The 24,791-nt window shown below is 43.6% G+C and overlaps 1 protein-coding gene across 2 annotated transcripts in view; it reads left to right on the top strand.

Annotated features, from left to right (window-relative positions):
- Positions 1-24,791, top strand: part of ADAMTS17 (ADAM metallopeptidase with thrombospondin type 1 motif 17) — a 259,492-nt gene that overhangs the window by 23,941 nt on the left and 210,760 nt on the right. For both annotated transcript variants that reach the window (XM_074966538.1, XM_074966537.1), the window contains 3 exons: positions 9,862-10,034; positions 22,949-23,032; positions 23,426-23,583. In XM_074966538.1, the coding sequence (XP_074822639.1) occupies positions 9,975-10,034; positions 22,949-23,032; positions 23,426-23,583 (302 nt within the window). In that variant the 5' untranslated portion in view covers positions 9,862-9,974. The remainder of the gene's footprint in view (positions 1-9,861; positions 10,035-22,948; positions 23,033-23,425; positions 23,584-24,791) is intronic.

The raw sequence follows: 24,791 nt of genomic DNA, 5'->3' as shown, positions 1-24,791 counted from the left end.
CTTTGAGGCCCAATTTCCGTATTTGTAAAATGGGGCTAATAATACTGAGCTGGCAGGGGTGTTGTGAAGCTTAAATTGGCTCTGGAAAGTGGCTTCATAAATTGGCAGCTTCTTTCTCAGCAGATCTGCTGCCTGTGTAATCCTACATATCTGCTTACATTAGGGATTAAAAATAACTATTACGCTAGTGCTCCAGAGCCAGCACAGTTATGGGGATTCACTTCTGGCTTGCGCAGAAGAGGTGTTACGTTTCACGTGCAGGGCTTTCAGTTATATCGCTGTAGCCCCAGGGGAGATAGCAGGGTGGCAGAGTTGCAGTCAAGGGGACCAGACTCTGCCCTCAGTTATAGATGTGTAGCTCTCTTCTGGCTCTCTCAGCCCCACCAGGAGTGATAATAGGTCAGCTGTAAGAGCTCAGGCTGAGTTTGTCGGGCTGACATTTGCAAAAAGGCTCTTCGTAAACTAAGCACGTTTGCTGAAGACTCACTAAGACAAAATAAACCTGGAACCCTGTGATGTCATTTTTGTGGTAGTTTTTCATGGCATGTTAATATTGGTTAAGCACTTTGAGATCCTTTGCTCTAAAGGCCTGTGCAAGTATATTGTTTGTTTGTTTGTTTGTTATTGAACTAAATTCTTCACGTGTCAGATGTCTAGGTTTGATGTTTCATAGGCTGTACGCTCCCAGCGGATTGAACTTCGGGTTTTTTTTGTGTTCTACTAGCTCCCAAAAGGCTCCAGCCAAGATTGTCTCTTGCTGCATGTCTGTGCAGTGACCAGCGCCACCTCTGCCCCCAAACAATTTACAATCCAGTTAGATAGCACAAGCGACGAGTGGGAGGGGAAACTGAGGCACAGAGACACAAAGTGACTTCCCCCAGGTCACTCAGCAGGCCAGTGGCAGAGCCAGGAATAGTTGTCCACTAGACTATGCTGCTGCTCTGTATTAATTTTAATACGTCTCCCCTGACTGTGGGCTGTGTTTCTTGTTGGATCAAGACCTCCAAAGAAAACCCTGGTGGTATAGGAAGAAGGGGTGACGGTAATTCAGGCTTTGGCAGCCTTTCCTCCAAGCCTCTGTCGGACCATTGATCCAATAAGATATTAGGGGACATTGTGCTCACCGAAGTGCGGTCCTTTAGATGAGTTATGAGGACGAGGTCCTGATCACATGTTGCTGAAGATCAATGGCATTTTGACAAGAGTAAGGGTGTTAACTTTGGTGTTCTGGCCACGTTCCAACTTGGGTAATGAGTCTCAAGAAAATTTCTTTTGCAGCTTTAAGTTGGGTTGCAGAGTCCATTACTTCCTGTCACAAACTCTTGAGTGCTGCTGTGTTCCCCCTCAGTCAATTGCCAGTGAAGTGACGTGTATCCCCCAAAGTGCTGTACAAATGAGGATACTTTTGTGAAGTGATTTGTGCTGAAAATTGCGGTATAAAGAAAAGTAATAGCTTTGATTGTTTTGGTGGGGGAGATGTAGTGATCTATTCTCCTAGGGCCTAATCCTGCAAATTCCTGAGTGCCCTTAGCTGCCATTGCAGTCAACAAGAGTTGAGGCTGTGTGACACTCTGAAGAATAAATTGCTTACTCTGCCAAGCGTGAATACACAAATCAGCTGGCACCAGACCTGTGACAGAGAGCAGAATTAAAGCTGAGAGTTGTGGGGGTGCTGTGTTTTTCCCCACCCTCCTCAGCCCTGTCCTTTCACAAACAGGAGAGGTAACAGGTGGGAGTGGGGTAGGGTGATCAGCTTGACCTGCATTGCATGTCCATTACCTAGGGGGAATTTCCTTTTTCTGCTGCCTTCTGCACTAGCAGAGGGGACTCCAGGCACAACACAACCAACAAACTCTTTAGTTTGTGTGGGGAACGATGCACTGGAAATGATATTGATGAAGGATGATCGTTAAAACTCACCTGGGCTGCAGCGAGCCGTGTGACTCTGCGAAGCGTCAGCCGGCCAGACCCAAGGTTTGAAAGCAGGCTTCCGATCCCAGTGCGTGGGGCAGTTTGTGCCGAGTGTGTGCATGGCAAAGGTGACGAGGACTCGGTCTTCCAGTGGGAGGTGAGCATGGGGTCTGCTAGCTCCTACAGCAGTGTCTGAAGGTTTTTTCTGAATCGCTGTTAATGTCCGCTTTCCGCAGCGGGAGGGAGGCCCGGGCGTGTGTCTATGTAGAGTTCATCAGGTTGCATCCCCTCTTACGGCTCCTCCAGAACCTCCTGCTGAGGTGCTGGCTGTATTTTCCTTGCAGCTCCTCCATGTACACACACCCCCCATCCATGGTCCCACAGAGTTGCAAGGCCTCCTTTAAGGACAGGCAGTTGGTGGTCAGGCCTAATGGTTAGTCGGGAGCCTAGAACCAGAGCCGGGGTCAGAGTCAGGGACCGAGCCGAAGGTCAGAGCCAAAGCTGGAGTCGGGGTAGGGTGTTGGAGCAGGGACCTGGAGCGCGGCAGGAACTGGGAACAGATGGAGGCCTGGGATAAGTAGGACAGGAACCAGGAAGGGAGGCAGGGCTCAAGAGTCAGGCAAGTAGGCAGCATCCACAGTCCCATCCAGGCAGGGTTTCACCTAGTTGCTCAGACATCTTCCTGCGCCCCTTTTTGGTTTAAGTGGAGCGTCCCAACCAGCTGGAGGGACTGGACATCTCCCCCCGTCAGGAGCTTTGTGGGTGGGGCCCTTTGCAAGCTAGAGCTTCGCTGGCTTACTTCTCCACTGGTTCAGGTGAGCTGCTGGGTGACGGCCGTGGTCTGAACACTGCCTGGGTACCTGTGGGCCTGAGATCGAGGCCTGCGATCCCTCGTACCTCCTCGTCAGGCCCACCTGTTACCTCGGACCTCCTGTCGGGTCTCTGCTCAGCGTCCCCTTACAGTTCCCTGATTTTCAGCCTTTGCCCCTTACTCCTGTTCCTGTTTTTTCATTTGTTGCCCCAAGATTTCAGTAGTGGCTTGGATTCAGTGGTTCCACGGTTGTGGGGTGAGGGGGCGGCCCTTTAATTCTGGGTCAGGGGGCGGCCCTGTCTCAGTACACGCAGTAGGCCCAGAAAGAGTTACTGAGCTTCCTTTCCAGCCGGAGGAAAGGTGCCAAGGAAGCACTTGTCAGGAGTGGAGCAGTGAGGAAAATCTCTGGAGTTAATGTGCTTTTTTCTTCAGGATTGCTGTGGTTTTGAAGAAAAAAGAACTCTAACTCTGTTCCTGTGTATGGGAAACCTGCAGCTTCAAGGTAGCTGACATGCAGAGGGCCTGATAGAAAGCCCAGGGGAAGCAGTGGGAATCGTTCCATTGACATCCATGACTTTCGGATCAGATCCAGTGTGTGATGGAACATCTGCAGTGAAATTGGAATTCACACCTCTGTAACAGCCTTCCTGCGATGCCTTCTTTAGAGTGGCATGTGTACTGCATCCCATTCAGCGCGGTAACACATTCAGTGAATGCTCTGCCAACTGAGTCAAGTTCTTTGGAAACCTAAGCCGGGGGCTTAGTGAATCCATAGCATCTCTGAATCTCTCTCCCTTATAAATGCCAGCAGTTAGATACCCGGGTTTAGCAAACGGGGCATTGGTTCACGTGGCGTTTGTGCGTTCACCTCAGTGCTATTGAGCTGTCGGGCTTTTTTCAAAGATGCTGTTCAATCAACAATTTCAGAGCTGCTATTCCATCGAAACTAAACCGAGAGCGAAAGATGCAAGAGAAACACGCTCAGGTTAAATCAATGTATCTTTAAATAAACAACCCTCCTGTGCGGTGTTTCTGGCAGCCCCATAGGATTATTCAGTCTAACAATGGAACACGCGTCTACTTTGTTTAGCTTTCGCTTTTCCCTCTTCTTGGGACATGAACCCAGACATGCAAGTTTCCCTTTTGTTTCTAGTTAACCTCACCTCCTGGCCCTCAAGCACAGCAGAAGTTTTACTATCTGGGTTGCAAACGCCACCCGGGAAGGTAAAATCCAAACAAACTCCTTCTTGCCCCCCTCTTGTACCTTTGTGTAGGTACATGGTTTTCAAAAACTATTTAATGGATTTTTATTTTTTTTTTACTATTATTAGATTCTGAAAACTTTCACTTAATGTAAAGTTTGGGACTAGACTACCTGAGAATGGCCCTGAAAAATAACTTCACTGTGTCTACTGTGTTAAATTCAGAATTGATCCTCTTTTAAAGGAATAGTTGGATTTCCATTCTTTTGGTATCCCACTTTTTAAATGATCTGTCATGGAAAGTTCACCAAATTATGTAGTTTTTGCTACAGCAACATACATGAGTGCTGAAAGGGGTGAGGCCCAGCGGTGGGGGTGCCCCCAATGCAGTCACGCTAGCACGTAACCTGGGCACCACAAAACTTGTAAGAACCGTTTGTTCAAATGAAGATTCTACTAGGCATTTAGTCTGTTTGAATGGCTGATGTTTGTTTTAGTTTGGGATTTCATGTGCTCATGGAATGATCATCCACTCAAGGTTCATACCTCAGATAGGACGATGGCAAGACCCCTCTGCTCTAGCCTGTTTCAGAGTGGGGTTTTTTGTTTGTTTGATACCTCTGTCAAGTTATCCCAGTTATATTGGGTACAAGACACACACATTTGTGGGTGGATTTTCAGCCGTGGTCTCTAATCTTTTGTCCCCACTTTTAAGCTGTTTGTATCCAGGACAGTTGGTTTGTACACTCAGTTTGCATTCACATGGGGGTAGTTGTACATCTAACTGCCCCAGTTCAACGTACAGATGCTGGCTTGTCTCGATTATGCAGGTAAAAGTGGTTGCTTGTGTCGAAGCAGGGGCGTCCGGTGAGAGTCCAGTTTGGAGCTGTGGCCCTGTGTGAGTCTGGGAATGCAAATATAATTTCCTCAGCCAGCTGGTGGAGAAGGCATTTGTATAGCGATGAATATCGTACAGATCAAAGAGAACTTCGAGCAAAGCAGTTTGTTGTTTAGCTTTACCCTAATTTAGGGTATCGCTCTAAGTTGTCCATTGACCATCAAAGCTCTTTGTGGATTGACATTGATTCCTCTGTTTCCCCTAATATATTTCACACTGGAAGTTCTTGGTGAGTGTAAGAGCTTAAGATCCCAGATTCCCAAACTTATGTGAGGTCAGCTGAGTTTCAAGGTGAGAGGAGGGAGAGGTGATGAGGGATTTGAGGTTGTGGATGGAAACCTTGTTAAATTTGGCCAACCCAAGTGAACTTCCTGGAGAGGAGTGTTGATTCTGTGCAAATCGAGACTTCCCAAAGGTTTGCAGGACTGCCCACCCCCACCTCCCGGAAACACATTGGTCAAATTTTTGCACAGCTGCAGTTTCACAACCTTGTACAAGAATGCAGCAAGTGGGATCTACAAACCCTAGCCAGTTTATAAACCTACCGCTGAAGGACAGATGGGCAGCAGAGCAGGTGACTGTAGCATGCACCCTGGACACCAGCCTCGCTCCCCAGAGCCCAGGTTGTGCTCTAATGCAGTGGGCATCCTTTCCCCTTGACCCAGGAGTGGCTTCTTTTCCACCAAGAGTGAGAAAGCTGAGTGAACACTGTGAGTGCTCTGACTTCATTGTCCTTTTGCTTAGGCATTTTTCACAGCTCAGTCATTGCCACGTTCAGACTTCTTGACTCAAGTCCAGTCCCGCCCCTATTTAATAGCAGTCACTTTGGGTTAAGAGGCAAGAATGACCACCTAAAAAAGGAAGGGCTTTAGTAATAGCAAAGTGTGTCGGAAAGCTCTTGAAGGAACATTTAAAAATTCCACAAAAGCCACATCATAGTTGTGTCACCAGCAAAGAACAAGTGGGCATTGGATGCGAAGGGCCTCAGAGTGCCAGCTGGGATGAGTGCCAGCTCCCTGCACGCAAGATTTGTTCCGCTTGTCTGGGGATGCTGAGGATTGCCCTGCATAGCCAGGCTGTACGATTTCTTCCCACCAGCTGTAGTGGGTAGTCTGAAAATCTTTGGGACCCAACAGGGCTGCCAGCTCTGCATTTTCCCTACCTGGCTGCTGTACAATATTTTGTCATTTCTGGCTCAGATCTGCAAGACGTGTATGGGGAAAAGAGCATAGGAGACCAGTGCGACAGGAAAAGTGGGTGGTACTGGCTGGAAAGGGGCAAGGCCAGCACATGTGCTGTTTCAGTATCTCTTCAGTGGCCTCCACTGGTGCAACTTGAAACTGCTTCTCCACAGCAGAAACCTTGAGGCAGGGCAACAGAGAGACTCTCTTCTAAATCCCCACCTCAGCATAGTGTCAAGGCTGGTGCAAGGAATTATGCCCTTCTGTGCCAGCTAGGTGACTCTGGAGATGTACTTTCACCAAGATGCTTTTCTCTGTCTCTGTAATATAAAAGTGTACTTGCTTAGGGAGTGCAGTAGGAGGAGATTAATTCTTAGCTTACTCTATGAAGCAAAGAACTTTTACTATTGGCTTGCTGATTCAGGGGGAAACATTGATGTAGAGACAATCTATAATGGCAAGAGAAAGGTTTGACTCTTTCCAAAGGCAGGGCAGAAGAAAGCTGGTGGACATTACCCAAATCCTTTTCAATTAGCTGTGGTGCCTTTTTAAATGTCAGGCATTCCCCCTGCACATACTGTATTTGTGCTGAAAGGTGTCTGCTGTCCAGACAGGTAGCTTCCAGGTGTACATAGATGATCTGGATTTCATTCTTTATCTCCTATGCCCTGTCTTGCACTGTGTGAAACATGAGCCCCTCATTTTCTCAGCTCTGTGTTTGGGAAGTTTTTTAATTCCATAGACCTCCAGAAAGATCTTTCTTACCTTACGTGATTCCCTGAAACACAAAGTTGCTTATAACTGGCTCATTGCATCAGCATGCAGGAATTTCCAAGTGTTGTATTAAATCCAGTTTTATTGCAGAAACCTTCTGTTCACTTAATGCTTGATGCAGAAATTACTGGGTGAGGATCTCTGGCCCTGTGCTATGCAGGCCACCAGACTAGGTGATCATAATGATTTCTTTTGGCTTTAAAATGCATGAATCTAATCCAATGCACTGCATATCCTTCCTGCAGTCTGTGTTGGCTTCTGCTGCATTTTATGGCAACTGTGTAAAAACGTTCTTGCATTTGACACTGGCCCACGCTGCTGTGTGATTATATTCATAACACACTTCAAAATGAGTGTTTTTAATTTGAGAAGGGGGAAATGAAAAATGATATAAGGTATCATTTATATCATTGATATAAATATCATAAAGGCTTAGGGCCAGATTTTTAACTGGTGTCCGTCAGCCTCGCACAGCCTGAGACAGGGAAGATCTGTCCCTGAGTTCATTAGGGAATTACAAGGACTTCAGTTCTATTGAAATGCTGTCACTTTCCAGTAAGATGCCACTCACCAGGAGGAGGTTCAGAAATGCCAGCTATCACATGGAAATGTTTTCAAGGGAATGAATCTCCCGCAGCCCAGTGTACATATTTATGCGATCACCATTAAGGTGCTGCAGCTCAGGGCGAGTGACTCTGTGGATGGACAGAGAGAACACACAAGTTTATTCACTGAAGTTGCGTGGAGTCATCTCCCTTTCATTGCTGGCAAGTTGAAGGTGTGCTCAGCTCTCCTACTTTCTAATATTCACAGTCAGTCCATTTTATTTCGTTTCACAGGCACTCAAGAATGTACAGCTCTCCTCCTCTGCGGGCAGCTTTGTAATGACTGCATGGTTTTCTGTAGCTGCCATGCAGTCTTTGGTACTACAAACCTCCGGAAGGGCTTGTTTTCCTCCTTGTTTTCCTCTCCTGTAGCAGCGTGTAGATCCTCATTATTTGTGGGCACCTTGAGACATAATTAACCCTTCTGGCTTACACAGAGGCTCCTGTCTATCTTGTTATCTGCAACAGGGTATTTCCAAAATGCGTTCTTTAAAAAAAAAAAAGGAACATCATGGCTGTTTTCTCAGTTTAAAAAAATGCACCAAGTGCTGACAGTTGATGCCTAAGGGACAAAAGCCTGCGCAGAGCAGTGCTGGAATGGGACTGCCAGACAACTGTGAGTGAGGCTGGGATGAACATGTGTGAATGTGCGCATTGACGAGATGGAATGAACGTATGAATGAACAGAAGTGCTGGTGTCAGTTTCAGGTGGGCATGAGGAAGCTTAACAACCATTGGCTTCTGGCCCCCTGAATAAAACAGATTCATTGAGGGGAAACGGACAATCTGGATGCTAGCATATTTACCAGACTGGTAATGTAGGGCAATTCAAGCTGAGTTATGTAAGAGAGCTAGTAAACAGACTCTGGAAAACCAGCATAATAGAATAAACATTGTAAACCGGGATCTTCACATTGCAAAACGTTTGTTTCCCAGGCAAGTCCCACAATAGAAGATGCTCAGAAGAAATCTGTTTCTCTCAACAACTAAAGAGTAAACTTTCTGCTTTGGAAAGCAAGGCAGTGTGTTTTTAGAATGCCCTTGCTCTTTGATTTATTTGCAGCATGAAATAAAATTAGGTCCACTTTATTGTCAGATAGAACCTGTACTATATCATCGCTTTATATGGGAACGCAGGGGCAGATTCTTCCACCCTGATGGGGGAACTTTACTCCATGGATTGTGCCCATATTCCACAAGTAGTGCCATGATTTCAGTGGAAGTACTCACAGGAGCAAGGGTTCCAGAATCTTTACTATCATATTTTTCACCCTTAGTGATAAGCACAAGTGCTAATACTTTCAGTGGATACCGGGATTTGGTATCTTACGTATTGCAGAATAAATTGGTTCTAGATACTGATTTGCTTTTTTCATTTTACAACTGAAAACTTGAATCCACTTTATGACTGTAACGAGGAGCAGAGCTTTAATGTCACATCAGTGCCTAGCTTGCCCCTTACTCATTTGTCAGATGCTTTACACATCTCTCCCTGAGCTGTGAAATGTATTCCATTTTCTCACCTTTGAAAGGGGCAGTTTTATTAATGTATTTGTCACTTGGCCTTTGCTTTAATTTCCTCACTGAAGTGATTAAATTCACACCATCTAGTATTTATTTTTCCTTATATAGTAGCTGACAATTGCTTCATTTCTGGACTCCCTAAAAACGGTTCTGGTTTTTGTAGGTCCATAGAATTTTAGGCCAAAAGGGACCATTATGCTCATCTAGCCTAGCCTCGTGCATATTTTCAGGCCATAGATTTCACCCAGTGATTTCTAGCCCGGCAACTCATGGTTTTTTCTAAAAGAAAAAATGACTCCAAGTGATGGAGAATCTCTCCCATCTTTTGGTAAACTGCTCCAGTGGCTAAATAACATCTACTGTCGTGCACATTTTTAAAGTGCACCAATCGTAGTACCAGCCACAGGAATTTCTTACAAGTTCTTTGGCTAAAACAAAACCTTCAGAGGGTAGAAGACTGAGAAAATTCCCCAAATTGTTGTTCAGCAGTCATTCCATCGTTCAAACTTGTCTAATGTTGCCACAGTACTATCCCCTTTCTGAATCTGGCCTACGTGACCTTTCCTCAGAAGACTTTCCGTGACTATCGTTTTGTTCCATTAAAATGTGCAGGTGCTTTTGTTTAGTAGCAGGATTTTCAGTTTCTGTTGTTCTTGCAACAGTGTGATTCCTTTTCTGGTTCAACTGCAACTTGTTCTCTACTTTCTGCTTTTCTTTTTAATTCACTCTTTTACAGTACATCCATCTTCTTTTCCCTTCTCTCTTTTTATAGATTTTCATGGTTTGATACGAATGCACTCACACAGTTATGCATGTATCTATAATGGAAACTTAATTTAATTAAAGGTCATGGCAGGCTGAATTTGGAGGGAAGTCTTGGCTACAGTACAGTATATGTTACTGTGATCATCCTGCTAGAGCTAGAGGAGCCTTTAATATATACTTTATTTTCTAGAAAAGAAGAGACAAAAGAAGGTGAAACCAGCGAATGACTGGAGAGAGCGAAGAAATGCCATCCGACTCACCAATGAGTATACAGTAGAAACCCTGGTAGTGGCTGATGCTGATATGGTGCAATACCATGGTGCTGAGGCAGCCCAAAGGTTCATCCTCACAGTTATGAACATGGTACGTATTCACTTCTTTCTTGGAGGATGACTCAAGTGTTCTGATCTACAATGTGCTGAGGGTGGGGCTCCATTTGAGGCTGATGGCTGAACCAGATCTCCAGTTTGAATTTGTCACTGGTGAACTTTTGAGAGTATCTGAGCTAGGTCTGGGAAAACATCCCCTTTTCTGTGTTTAGGTCTGGTCTGAGCTGTAGGGGTGATTGTGAATCTGAAGATTCAGATCTGAACATCCTTTGCCCTATGGAAATCAAACTGGTTTGAGATCCTAGTTCTGGTTGAACTGTTCTCTTCCAGGGAAACCTCGTTCTCTGCTCCCAAGTCTGGGGTCTCCATCCATGGTATCTAACTGTCTTCTCAACAGCTGTGTTCCCACACAGATTTGTAAGGTGTTCGAATATTGCTTCCCTAAGTGCTTTTATTTTCTAAACAGTAACTGGGATAATTTGCTGGTTCCTGGGTGGGTCTGTGGTGATTACAAGTTGTCTTGTTTGTGCTTTCAGCTTCGGGACCCCGATTTGTTTTCCTTGTGAATTTCACATCTGAGTCACTTGCAAAAACCCTCTTAAATCAAGCTGAGTTGCTCATAATTGTGCATGTAAATGTATATAACACCCACAAAGTACAGCTGGGCAGGGATGTGACATAACTTTCTACTTGTGATAAAAGTATTGGAATGTTCTCACTTGGGCACCGCACAGTGATCTCATTTGACATGCGCACTGAAAATGTTTTCCCTTAAGAGCTTGGAAAATTCTGCACCCTTTTCTTTTGTGAGAACATTGTGCTTATCATGTATTGTTCATTTCTCTTCCTTCACCCTTTATAACTAAGGGTATTTTTCCTTAAAACCCATTAGCAAAGATACTTTCATCAGAGTTGTCTTGTTACTGGCAACTTCCCCAGCTGAAGTCCTAGTCCCTTTTCACAGCAACTCATTGCCTTGTTGTCTAAAAAAGAAACTTCTGACTTTAGTTGTTGGAACAAGGAGTAGGGGAGTTTTTAAGAAGCTGTTTCTATGCTGATGTCTGTTTAGTAGGAGGAATGGGGTAAGAGGACTTGAGATGGAGCCTGAACCAAAATCCCAGATCCAGACTTTTGGGGAGTTTGACTCTGGAACTAAATTGTGTAGATCTCCTCTATTTTGTTAAATTCCAGGATCCTAATGATGGAGAAGTTTGGATTCAAATTGGAAATTTGGGTCTTGGACTCCTATATAAAGAGAGAACACGAAAATAACCCAACTGGAAATGGAATTTTCCACTTGGGGCAGATTATTCCATAATTGTCCATTATGGGGGTTTTCTGCCATGTTCTGACTTGTCTGGTACTGGCCATAGATAGATGTCTGATCTGATCTGCCATGGCACTTCCTGGGTTCCTAAAGATTTCCATGGAGCATCTGTTTTTGAAAAGCGGAGTGGTAAACTGGAATAGTACAGTTGAAGGCAATGGAGCTACACGAGTCAAGGATCTGGCCTTTTAGAGACACATATTGTATCTCATACATTTGATTTTTTTTTTAAATGACACTGTCCGCCTCCTCTACCACCCAAAAGTCTGGTGACCTTGTTGCAAATCGCAACAGGGCTTGAGGCAGCATCCAGCCAAAACCCATGGGATTGTTCTAGATAGATGTGGTAACACATTGTAGCTGATGGAGTTATACTTCAAGAACAAGCTACTAATTGTGCCGGGGAATAGGAATCGGGGAGAGAGACTTTCACCTCTAAGTCGCTAATTCATATCAAGTATGGCTATTTGGTGACTCAGAGTTGCTAACTGTTCTGGTGGCTGAAGAATCTCAGCGAATAGATGTTTACAAAACCCCTCACGGCTGGTGCTGTATTGTTCCCAAGAGTCAGTGGCTGCAATAGATGTGGACACTGAACTGCTCACTCACAGGTGGCAGGGGTCCTTCCAGATCAGGATGGAGACGTGAACAAGGAAGCAGTGGGTGATGGGAGCTTGCACTCATCATGCTTGTGCTGTCTCAGCTCTGTAGCTAAAAGATAAGACTTTATCCTCTTGGGCTGTCAATCTGTCACCTCTCCTGAGCACCAAACTGGCAGGAAAAAATGAAAACAAAATCTTGACTGTAATCCACAAGACCTAACCCAACAAATGAAGAGCTGAATGAGGCACATCTCCGTGCATAACCTCACTGCACAGCAATGGCCTTTTTCTAAACAGGTCTGTTGTTCCTTTAACAGGTGCCGATTCAATGGGGCCCCATTGTGTTATGAAATCTTTGGCTGGTTGAGCCCCCGGGGAATTTAACTGATCTATTCCTTTAAAAAAAGAGTCAGCTTGTTAGATTATTATTTCACCTTCTAGCATGTTGTGAGAATATTCACTGAACAAGGCTTCATTGTGTGTCTCTTTATTTGGCTTGGTTCATAGAAAACGCGCTCTTTCAACAGATCTGTTCTCTTTACCATCCCTTCATTATGAAATGGCATTGTTGCATTTCGGGATGTGTTCAGTTTGGAGCACAGAAAGGTTATTCTTCACAATGTCATAGCTCCCCTACCCTGAATTCCTCCCACAAGCTTTGCAAGGGGTGGGTAGAAAATATGTTTCTCTGAACAGATCTGTTTTTCAAGCTGCTTTTTGTCTGAGGCAAACCTATACCTTTTCATTGCCTGGGTGTGATTATTCTGGTTATGCATCATCATGTTCTCTTTATCATCCAGCACTCAACACATCCCAAATAAATGAGTTGTACATAGATGACTTCCATGAGGTTTTTTCTCTGTCCGAGGGGAGGAGTAGAAGTAGAGCCTCTTTGTGACATCAGCTCATAGGGTGTTGATTGGTGGATCAGCTTGCTTGAATCTCATTCATTAAAAATGCAGGGGTGAAATCCTGGTTCCCCTGTAGTCAATGGGAGTTTGCTATGAGCTTCAGTGGGGCCAGAATGTAATTTCAGGGAGAGAGAGAGATGAAAGGATGGTCCTGTGATTAAGGCACTGGACTGTCACTCAGGGGACCTGGGTTGAATTCCAGGGTCTACTGCCAACTTCCTGTGTGACCTTGGGTGAGTCACTAAGTGACTCAGTTCTCCATCTGTAAAATAGCACTGCCCAGCCTCACAGGGGTTTGTGGCATGTTTCTGTGGAAAATGGGAGCCAGATATTTTCCTAGATAAATAGGGTGGAAGATGTCCATATGGATCCCTGCTCATTGGCTGCAGTGCTCAGGGTCCCTGTATCCCACTTCTGTGACATGTTGGGCTCTCTGGGTATTGGTCAGCGGATAGGATTTGCCCACAGGATCTAGACTCTGCTGGTTCAGTTGTACTGCAGAATGATAAGCTGCCTCTAACAGAAACCAGAATGTTAATTTTGGCATTGAAGCTTTTATTTGAGCAAATAAGACATTACTGGTCAGGGGTTATTAATTTAACTTGTCGCTGTAAGCCATTACGCTTACCGTCAAACCACAAAATAAGCATTAAAAGGGCTTATTAATGCATGTTCTATTTAAATCAAGTGATCTGCTTCAAAGTATTTAATATCTATTAGTGATACAAGAGTTTCTGGGGAAAAGAGTCAGCATTACAAAATACTATTTTATTGCCCCAGCTGGTAAATAAGAATCTTAAAAAAATATAAACATCTATGAAAGCAAAACCTTCAGCAATGACACATGCACTCTGGATGATGTACAGCGAATTCTCTGTTTTTAATGGCACTCTCTGATCCTGCACTCTGAACAGACAATATATTTGTTTAAAGATGAGGGAGTTATTATTTATTATTATTATTATTATTATTCTAGATGCTGTTCTAGAGGCACAAGCTTGTCTATTAAATAAATCAATAGTAGAAGTTGTTAAACAGCCTTTTCCAAAACCATGGAGGATTTTCCATTCAAGGTGCTCTCTTAATACATCACTAGGAGCCAACGTAGCTCCAGACCTTTGCGTTAAGTTTTTTAAGTTGCTGCTCTTGTAATGAACTCTTTCTTTATTTTCCCAAAAGGTATGGCAGCATCTTCCTCACCAATAGGAGAGTCCAAATTGCTTCATGATAGGGTTAAAAAACGAGCCAGTCAATAAAGTAGGTGTTGGATGCCACCATCTAAACATACAGCCCTGAAGTACATAATGAATTTTTGAAATTGGATGGTGTAGGGGACATGGATACATGAAAATGTCAGCAGAATTGTAAGGGGGAAAACCTGAGGCTCCCCAGCAAGCCAATCCTAGAAAGACTTAAACTATTTAGGATCGATGGATGTATAACTGACCCATTTCATTAGTGACTGACAATATAAAGACCTATGTTTCTGCCTATATGTGATCTTCCTAAAAAATGTCCCCTTGCCACCTCCACCTCTATTGTTATCAAGATTGCTGATGCTACATTTATCTTCCTTTGCTAATGCTCATGAATCTCTTCACTGGTTTCTTCCTTTTCCTATCAAATTAAAGCCTCTTGGCCTGAAGACTTTGCACAATGCTGCTTTTCTGCTCTTATTGCCTCCTGTTTCCCCCCTTTGCATTCTCTGACTTAACTGCCATGTCTCCCTCTTCTGCTCTCAGCTTCACACCTTCTTTTGTGCACTCGCTATGCTCTGTCTTCCCAAAAGCCAAGTGTCCTGCCTTTCTTTTTTCAAATCCCCACTTTAAAATGCACTTCTTTAGCTCATCCGTGTGACCAGTCCATCACTATCTGCTCCCGTTTTTGTTTAATCTGATCTTGCATGTTTCTCCATTAGCGTGGAAGCTCCTTAGATCCTTTGCTTGTTTGTAGATTTGTCTGTGGACTTGTAAAGTGCTGTGTTGTACTCGCTTCATAAAAAAAAGTTCCCTCTAGATTCAGTTTCATGACTGTTTCTGTAGCTATGAGACTCTGATTTTGTTTTCTTGTTACTACTCCTCTATGTTTCTAGGAGTCTGCTTACAGCGGTGGCCATTTTGCAGGCAGGTCAGATGCAGCCTGTTGAGGAGATGCACACATTGCTTTCTCATAAAGATTTCCCCCTCTTTTTGTTCTTTCTTGTTTTTATTAATTCCCCCTTCATCCCTTGAAAATACGAGGCTAAGCTGTCAATAGTAATAGCCGTGCTCCGAGCTTTGAGGAAGGACCATACGTAGGGTGTCTGGTTTTGGGGGTTTATTAATTTCATTTTTGGGAGTTTTTATTTTTTAGCAGTTTTTGAGTTTTATGTGGATGATCAAAAATTGGGGTATTTTGGGGGGGTTTCTCTCTGTATATATTGTAATGAGTAACGCATATAATATATTACTCATGAGTGCAGTATATAATGTTAGAAACAGCACTACATTAAAGCACACTAGGGAACTGTTAGTGCACACTAGCAGGGTCTTCACAGACCAATTAATGCACAATATTTTAGTGCCCTTTAAAAATCACACCCCCATAGCCTGCATGACAGCTCCATGTAGACAAACCCTTCGATACAAGTAACCATTTCTCTTGTTTTTCCGCTGTTTATTGGATAAACGCAGATTTTTTTTTTTTTTGGTATTGGGGGTATCTTGTTGGTATTTATTAGTTTAAAACCTAAAATCGGAAGCTGTAACTTTATTCAACTAGTAACACTTACACTGAGGTGTTCTGATGGCTTCTGACAGTTTTCCAGAACGTATTGTAAGAGCAAACAATTCAAACTGATTCTGTAAGCATTTCTCGCTCAGTGGGCAGAGAGCTGTCACGGTTTCCAAAACCATAGCATGATAATTTAGATAGGCACTTTTGTTCTGTAATCTTCTGGTTTCATAAACCTGAAGACGTACTTAGATTAAAAAATGAAAGTGCATTTTTGGATTTAGATAGAATGTTGATTGCAGTTTGGTTTTGAACTTGCCCCTCTTTGAGGCAGAATACAGCCTGGATAAGTATTGTAGTGTGTATACTTAATTCTCCTGCAGCTGTTGCTAAGCCATTTGATTAATGTAAAAGCCTCTTGAAGCAGCAAGCAGTAACATGAAGTTAATGATTCCTTGAATGTTATTAAGAGGAGAAGTTTTTATGTTGGCCTTTAGGAATAAAACTGGTTTACTCTCTGTAGTGTTCTTTTGCACTCTGAAGTGCACAGTTCATTCTGGCATTTCCCTCTGAGATGCGTTTGCAGTCGTAAAATAAAATAAAATACTATACATTGTTTCTTCAGAGATACAGACCATAAATGCAGATCTCTATCTTTGTGCCCTTTGGGTGGAATATGTAGACTCAGGAGTTCTCATGACTACTCGACCACCTTGCACATGTCCTTAAGGTCACGATCTGGAGCCTTGGGGTGGGGGCTGGGGACACGAAGGGAATGAGTATAAATACATCACCGTCGTCTGTAGGTTCCTTTTCGCTGATGGCTGGAAGAACATCCTCCCACATCTCTGAGAAAGCTTTACGTCAAGTCAACCTTGCAGAGTGTTGAATCTCTCTTTTTTTTTTTTAATGTTTAATAGTGTAGTTTGTAAGCTCAGTTTTAGGTGGGAGTTAAGAGATCCCATGGTACTTTTCAAAACAAGGAAGGGAAAACCTTGGTAACCTGGCTAACACTCTCACTCATAAATGTGGTCTGACAGCCAAGGCTATGCAGGAGCTGCTGTTTGCGTGCAGGGCTTTAAAAAAAGCCACATGACCCATCCTTGGGCTTCGTAAAGTTCAGAACCTACAACAAACGATCTCATGCATGCGTGCACGCTCCTCTATCCCTGCACCTCCAGCCAGGGGAGCTCTGGTGGAGTTTGGTTCCTCTCAGTCTAAGTTCAGCCTGTCTGGGCTGTGTTCTGTGCACGAGAGGGCAGGCCAGGACAAATTGGTCGAAACAGACGTTTACTCCATGTGACATTCATGTTACCTTCAAAGAAATACGGAGAAAGTGAGGCAGGTGTTGAACAAGTCACAAAGGAGGGGCTATGCTTCTTGCCCCAGGTAGTTCACCGTCTGAACTAGACGCAAACAAAACTCATTGTAGAGAGAGACATGATTCTCTGGTTGAGGGTCCAGCCTTGAAGTGTTGCTGATATGTAAGGAGGGCAGGGGGAACGTTGCGGCAAAGCTCTGAATAGGTAATTTGCTTTAAGGAGCAACTTCTTTGAGACATAGGTCTCATTCTTTTGTTCCTCTCTTGCTTTTCCTCTGTTCCTCCTTTTGTTTCCGTACCTGCTTCCCCTTTTACTGTCCCCCTTCCCTATGTGCTTTTGATGACTCCTCACAGAGCGTAAGTCAAGAGAGTGCAAAGAGCAGATTGGTCGCTTGTTCTCCCTCTAAAGGGGGCACCATTAGCAAGGCCAGAGGATGGGCGTGACCTTTAGCCAGCCCTGTGGTCTCTTCTCATCACTTGCCCTCAAGGCATTGATTGAGAACCCTCCCTGGTGCTGTAACCATGTCTTCCTGTGCCCCCCGCCCCCTGTATTTGCAGTTCTGTAATTGGAGACAGAAATTATATGGTTAAAGCCTAGACTGGTGGTTCTTAAACTTTGGTCCATGGAACAGTTGCTGGTGGTCTGCAGAAAGCTGGCAGGTTACATGGTGTTGGCTCTCCTTGTTCCAGACTGCCTGATTTTATTAAAAGACACTAAAAATACAGGAAACGTTCTTACTTTTCCAGGCCAGGAATGGATGAAGTGGCCTCGGGGGTGGGAGGCAGTCGCAAGTGGGAGGGAGGGTGGTCTGGGTTTTTGCAAATGGGAAGGGAGGTTCCCATGAGTCAGTCTCTGTGTTAACACATGTGGTCCTCACCCTGAGAAAACTCGGGAATCTCCACTCTGGGAAACCCAATATCCCAACTGTAATGATCTCCACCCTCTCACTTAGAGCTGTTGGGTCCTGTTGTGCCTATGGCCAGTCAGACACGGTGAGTTAACATCTTTGCTGCTGCTGTTTAATGGTGGTTCCCTCAAGGCTGGGTGAAGAAGGCAGAGGTGATGCTTGCCATAGGGAAGGCCTAGATACTTTAATTATTTTATTTTAAACAGAAACTTGGATTCCATGGGATTCTTTACTTGGGGACATGGGTTAACCTGCCCAAGTTGACTACATGTTGGCTACCTCATAGGCCAGCTTGGTCACTGTAGAGTACCTATATTTAACTCATTATCATAAAGCATCTGGGATTGGATACCCAAAGTATGCCAAGGAAATTGGTACTACGTGTCACAGCAACCTCATTTAGGGCCAGGTCTGACTCCTGCTGTGGTCCCTTCTGGCCTATGATTTGGGACAGGTCCTTACTGTGTTTTAGCTAGGGTTGGTTTTCTTTACAGAGGATAGATCTATCCATAGTTCTTAGTGCTGTTGAGAATTTTTTTTTAACCAGTGTGTGCACTTCAAATAAAGTTTTGGGGGAGCAGCAAACAATCCAGCAGCTTCAAATGTTGCCCTAAGTGCAATGACAAGCTCTCCATCACAGAACATTACTTGGTTGTGCCATGTCCACTGAGTGCACTGAGTGTATTTTAGGATGTTGCCTTAAGGCAAAGAAGCCCAAGTGAAATATTTTCTGGCTGCTCCTGAATCCAGATAATCCAGCTCACCATCTTGAGACCCACTTGTAATACTTCTGGGTTGAGTAACTGGGTATATGTGGTCCTTCAATAGACTCCTCACCAGATTACTCTCATTGCAAATCATAGTCTGCCAGCAACATTCAAACATCTTCCTAGCATTCCGTGTTACCCTAGAAAACTGAACTGAAGGAGCATGTGGAGGAAGTTTCCATGCATGGTGTAGAACTCCTTCAGTGCTTGACTCCAGTCGTGATACTGAAGTGATGTCACCCAGTGAAATCCGTCATCGCTTCACCTTCATGCTGGCAAACTTCAGCTGAGCTAGATACCTTGTTTGAAGCAGGCATGCTTTTCCACCTAGGCTAAGGAGATGAGGGGCCTCCTCAAATTAAAGCGTAGGTTTTACTTTTGCACTAAGTGCTCTGAGATCCAAGATACACTGGCTGGTATCACATGTCCTGAGAGTTACATCCATAACAGCACTCATAACTGAATTGTTGGTGTCCTTCATGTAATTTGGTGCACTGGGATCTTTGATGTGAGCCATGGCATAGGTGATGTCTAAACCCACACGTACCGCTATGGGGCTCAAGGACAGCTGTGGCTAGAGAAGATGTTGTAAGAGGAACTGTATTGACTTTTGCAGAAGAACATTTTGAAGAACTGGAGGAGGCTATAGACACCTTGTGTCTCTGTGAGCACTGAAGAAAGTAGGAAGCCATCCACAGGTCTGAGCTTTTGATGGTTTTTTTTAGAGTCAGAGTGTGATTAATAGTATAGGGACAGATCTTATTTGAGTTTCTACAGCTAGAACTTCCCAAAGGAAATGTAGCTGGTAGGTGCACATATCCACCCAGTACTCATTTGGCTGGTGAAAAATATGGAATTGCCAGGCTGCTCAGAAGAAGGCAGACAGAAAATATCCAGTGCCCAGAATCACTCCCTGTTAATGTCCTATGGGGTCCCAATGCAGATTTAATCTGATTTAGATCGTAAACTCTTTTGGTCAGGGACTGCCTTTCTGCGTCTGGTGTGAACCACCTAGCTCTCTTTTTAAGCACTGTTTTTTTTTTTTTACTGGTTAATGATGGTTCTCCCTGCAGTGCCAATTCACAGTTCAGTTTTCCTGTGAACTTGCCCGTGGGTGTTGGAGCATTTTTGACAGGAGAGTTTACTTGTCGGCAGTTTTGAACTGCTCCCTTTCCCAGCTAAAGACCTTCATGGATAAACGAGACTTCACCTTCTGCTCATGGCCTTTTCCTAACAATGGAAGGAGGCAAAGGACAACAAACAAGGAAGACATCTGGAGGTGCTCTCTCTCCACTTTCGAACTTGTCGAATGGGAGAATATCGGCATTTTTAAATGTGATGTTTTCTATAGCATACTGCAGTTCTGTAAGTCACAGTGCCTGTGTCGTAGACAGAGTTTACTACCCCTGTTTAAACCCTGAGGAACAATAAGAGGGATTCCTTTGAAATGAGGAGTATTTGGTATTACTGTTCCTCTGGCAACTGTGAGGGATTTTTTTTTGAGACGTGCTTCAAACGTCATTAATAATTATTTACTACAATGCATGACCCCCAGCTTCAGTGCTCTCCAGCCTTTTGATGGCAATGGTCTATCTACTTGGAGACTGGAACATAGTGTCGCAAGGGACTGCCTGGGTCATCGTTTTCAGCCTCCTGCTGTTGCAGGTTACCCCGTCATATAATCCCATTAATAAACGTATGATGTGGCATTGGAACCAGCATACTAGTCTGAACACAGTGGCTATGACACCACAGTGCCTACAAAACAAGGCAAACTGTCAGTGCTGGAATGTTAGAAACAATACTTCCTGCTGCCAAGGTGCTCCTCATCTTGTTTTGCAAGTACAAGCCACATTATTAGAGCGCGCTAGCATAATATGCAATGGCATTGGGCAAGTTCCAGTACGTTAAATCCACACGTTGTAAGACATTAATTACAGTGAGAGGGAATTAGCATGACCACACTGGAACTTTTGCTTAATTTTTAATCCACTTGGACTTCCGGGGTTCGGAATTTTGATTTTTGGACTCCAACATTGATGGATTTTCTGTGCTAAAGAGAGACTGAGGGTGGTGGAAGCGAGCAGAGGTGGGAAGGAAATCCAATTATAAAGTCTCTGTAACTGAGATAACCTGGTGGCTGGGCACTTTGACAGTGTCTAGATAGGGTGACCACTTGTGCCAGATTGATTGTTTTGGTTTGTTTTTTGGTTTTTTTTTTGGAGGGGGAAAGAAGGAGGATGCTCTTACTCTTATATGCAGCACCGTTTACCTTTTCACTTGGACATCTGTAGATGTATTTTAAAAATACAGATAAAGCAACTGCACAATGATTTGTTTTAATTGTGACACAGAGGGTAGAGATCCACATGTTGAAATTTCAGGGCAAGCCAGGGAACATTTGAAATTGCTGACTGGAAAAAAAAAAATCCAGACATCTTGGAGGGGAATGGGGGTCACAGTTTCAGAGTAGCTTGATGAATCCCAGAATAGTTTGGTAGGCCCCAGGCAACTGGCTCCACACAGGCAAATCCCCTGCACACGAAGAGCCCCCTTGAAGTACGTGGGGCTCCATGCAGGTGCCAGGGTCCACCCATGCTGAGCCAGTTGGCCGGACTGGGGCATAAATTTGCCCGCTCCGTGGATGGAGCACTGGCTTCATTCCTTAGTTTATTTAACAATAAGGACGTTAATACTATAAACAGAATGTTTTACATTTTCAAACATTAAGGCCTTGTCTAAACGAACACTTACTTCACGTTAAGCTAGGAAATAAATCTACTCAGCTTTGCACTAAGCTTCCCTGTGGACTCTGGTGCTGTGCACTGAAAGTTCCCAGGTGTGCTTTGAAATGGGGGTAGATCAGTGTGCACTAGGGAACTGCTAGTGCATGGCACCTTGGTCCCCATGGCCAGCTAGTCTGCGGCAGGCTAATGCGAGGTAGATTTACTCCCCAGCTTTCCATGAAATAAGTGTTCATTTAGTCCAGGCCTAAGAGATTGTCAAACACTTCTGTAAGGTAGGTAAGTAGTACCAGCAATTCTACACATGGGTAGAGGGCTGCGTGGGGATTAGAACTCAGGAGCTGCTGGCTCCCAGTCTGGGCCCGGATTGAGAAACCACTTGATTTAAACACCATTTTAAATCCCTCCCTATTCAGGAAAGCACTTAAGAATGTGCATAAAATTAAGTGCATACTTGAATGCTTTCATGATTAGGGAAAGTTTAGTGTTTTGAAAACGTGATCCCCCAAAATATGTTCATGTAGTGACTTCACTGTAGGAAGAAAAAACGATCCAGTCTTCATCTCTCTGTAAGTAGCCTGAATAACATTTACAACCAGATGAGATCTGGGTAACAAACAGGGCCTGATCTTGTCGTTACTCAGAAAAGTCTCTTCTGTGGTTTTGATTTTTTTGCCTGAGTAGGGAGTGTGGCATTTGTCCCAAAGTTATAAAAAGTTTAAAATACTTTATAATGTATTTCCCCGCTTGCACCTTTTTTTTTTTTTTTTTTTTTTGATGTGGTCTAGGCAAAGCAGTAGTACCCAGAGAAAAGGGTGGAATGTAATTCTGGCATCAATTAGAGTTCTGTGTTCTAACCTATAAATGAGGTGAACTATCTGAGCAGGAATGTGAAATCTGGAGATAGCAGTAAGGTAGTTTCCAGCACTATTTTTGTATTTCCTGAGGCTTGTGTCATTATATGCTGACTTATTACTATTTTCTTATATAAGATATGAAAACAACACAGGGAAATTGCTTTTCCATTCTATTTCCTGAAGTCTAAAACACACCATTATTTCATTTTTGCATTCAGATATCACTGACGGTTTAAATGCTGAAAGTCTGCATTAGCTACCATTTTTAAACATGTGTTTGTGTTTCTGAGATCTCTAGTTTCTATTTAATGTTCCTTAGGAATATATTTCCTTTCCTCCATTCTCCAGCAGATCTTTTCCCTTGGCTACCCTTGTTAGAGCATATTGCTACAAGGGGTGTGTGTGTGTGTGTGGTTTTAAAAGGACTTGTCTGTTTTATTGGGTGGCTCTGCCCTGGATGGTAAACCTTGCTGGAGGGGGTGTGTGAAAAATTGTTCGATGTGGTGAAGCCAAATTATGTGCCTTAGGGAAAATACATTTTATTTGTTTGAGAGTTATAGCTGCTACTATCTACCATATGATCTGGGCTAAAATGGCACCACAGTTGCTCCTTTTATAATTCTGTATTTTTGTTGAATAATGCAATACATTTGTTTTTGGATTGAGCCAACTTTTTTTTTTTTTTTTTTTTTTGAGTGCTGGGGGGACGACCTTTTTGGTTATGGTTAGTTCCTCATCTGCTTCTAGTTACCTTTTTTCTTTTTGATGTTCTGGCATGTTGTTTGTTGCGTTTTGACAGGTGTACAATATGTTTCAACACCAGAGCCTCGGAATTAAAGTCAGCATTCGGGTGACCAAGCTAGTCCTCCTTCGAAACCGTCCCGTAAGTTCTTCAAAACTTTTATACAGCCGCTGTGGTCTGTCTTTAAAATCACGAGTTAGGCTGGGGAGTAGCTGTTATAAAGATTCCCTAACATGGTTAGGGAATCAAAAACACAGTTCCCAATCCTATAAACCCTTTGGGCCTACTACTCCCAAAGAAGCTTGCTACTGTTACCAGCTGATGGCATTAGCTCTTTAGGTGAAGTGGTAGAGATCAGTGCTTTGGTGCTGAATTTCAGGCCCCAGGTTCAGGCCGTGATGATGCACATATAACCTTCACAAGTACAACTTGGAACTGTATGTTTGTCACTTAATGATTTGATGCTACATAGACATATGTATCCCCTAGTTTGACCAGTCTTTGTTTATTTGAATTTCTTTTTCTTTTCTAAAGGCAAAACTGTCCATTGGGCACCATGGAGAGAGGTCTTTGGAGAGTTTCTGTCACTGGCAAAATGAAGAGTATGGTGGAGCAAAGTATCTTGGCAATAATCAGGTTCCTGGTGCAAGAGATGATACCCCTCCTGTGGATGCTGCTGTCTTTGTTACCAGGTACAGTGGATGTGGTTTGCTCGTCCTGTTTATATGGGCCATTTGGTCAACAAGTAATTCCAGCAGCCATTTCCCACTGTTGCTGATGTTTGTCCCTCATTCATGCTAGCTTGGGTTGTACGGATAATACGGAACAGAATGGAATGATTTGTCTTGATTTTTAAAAAAATGTAATTCTTTCAGTGGCAGTGAAAGGTCTTTCCTTTTTTGAATGCTACTGGACGACCTGTTAGTCTGTGCTTTCTCTACACAACTTAACAACAATAAAAGTGGCAGTTTGTGGGTATTCCATTTAGAACCAGCACTTATCTACTTGATCCCCCATGGCACTAAACCACCATTAGAACTTGCTGTCTCCATTGGCGCATAGCACAGATTGTCCAGGGTCACCCTTTTGTGGCTCTATATAGTGATCAAATACACCATGCCAGTGTAAGGTTCAAGTCCAAGGGAAGTTACCCATATTGACCTATAGGACAGAATACTGCTATACCCGGCATTATTATCCATCCTTCTACTTTCTTTCTGTCTATAATGTGAATAGAAAAAATTCCGCATCTTCTATTTTTTAAGAAGACTGCAGTCGTGATTTTAAATTAAAGTATCAGTAGGGAAGAAGGATTTTGAATGTCAATAGAAAGCAAAGATCTACGACCAAAAAAAATTGAGGCTCTTCCTGTTCTGTATAGGTACAATAGTATCGATACTCTTTGGAAATGATTTCCCTATTTCCCAACACCTTGCTTCAATGCCCCGTAATGCATTTGCTTGGAGAAAGTCTTCCTGTATCTTTGTACATCATGGATCCAGATATATGCAGAGATACTTCACCAAGGTCCATATATAAGGGTGGCCACTTAATAGCAATAGCTCTCATGGAACTGATTTAGCCTAATGACCGTGAAAGGCAATGACAGCTAATAAATCAAGTTAGTAAATTCTCATAAAAGGGATGCATTTGGTGAGTGCCAAGAGATTAAGTAGTCTGTAGTTCTAAGTTCTAGTTGTTTGATGCAGAGTAGCAAAGTAAGGGTTAAAAGCAGAACTGCTCAAGATTAAACGCAGGGAGCATCGTTGTTGTCTTATTCAGTACAGAATTTTATTTCACGTGTTTCCCAGACATTTATGTAAATGGTTTCTCCTCCTCTTCTCTGTCTGCACTTCTGGGAATTTATTAACAAGGGCCATTTAAAAACCATTTTCCTCCC

Source organism: Natator depressus, chromosome 10 (assembly GCF_965152275.1).
Source record: "Natator depressus isolate rNatDep1 chromosome 10, rNatDep2.hap1, whole genome shotgun sequence".
Taxonomy (NCBI): Eukaryota; Metazoa; Chordata; order Testudines; family Cheloniidae; genus Natator; species Natator depressus.
Note: the sequence above shows the minus strand (reverse complement) of the source record. Positions and strands in the feature narration are given on the sequence as shown.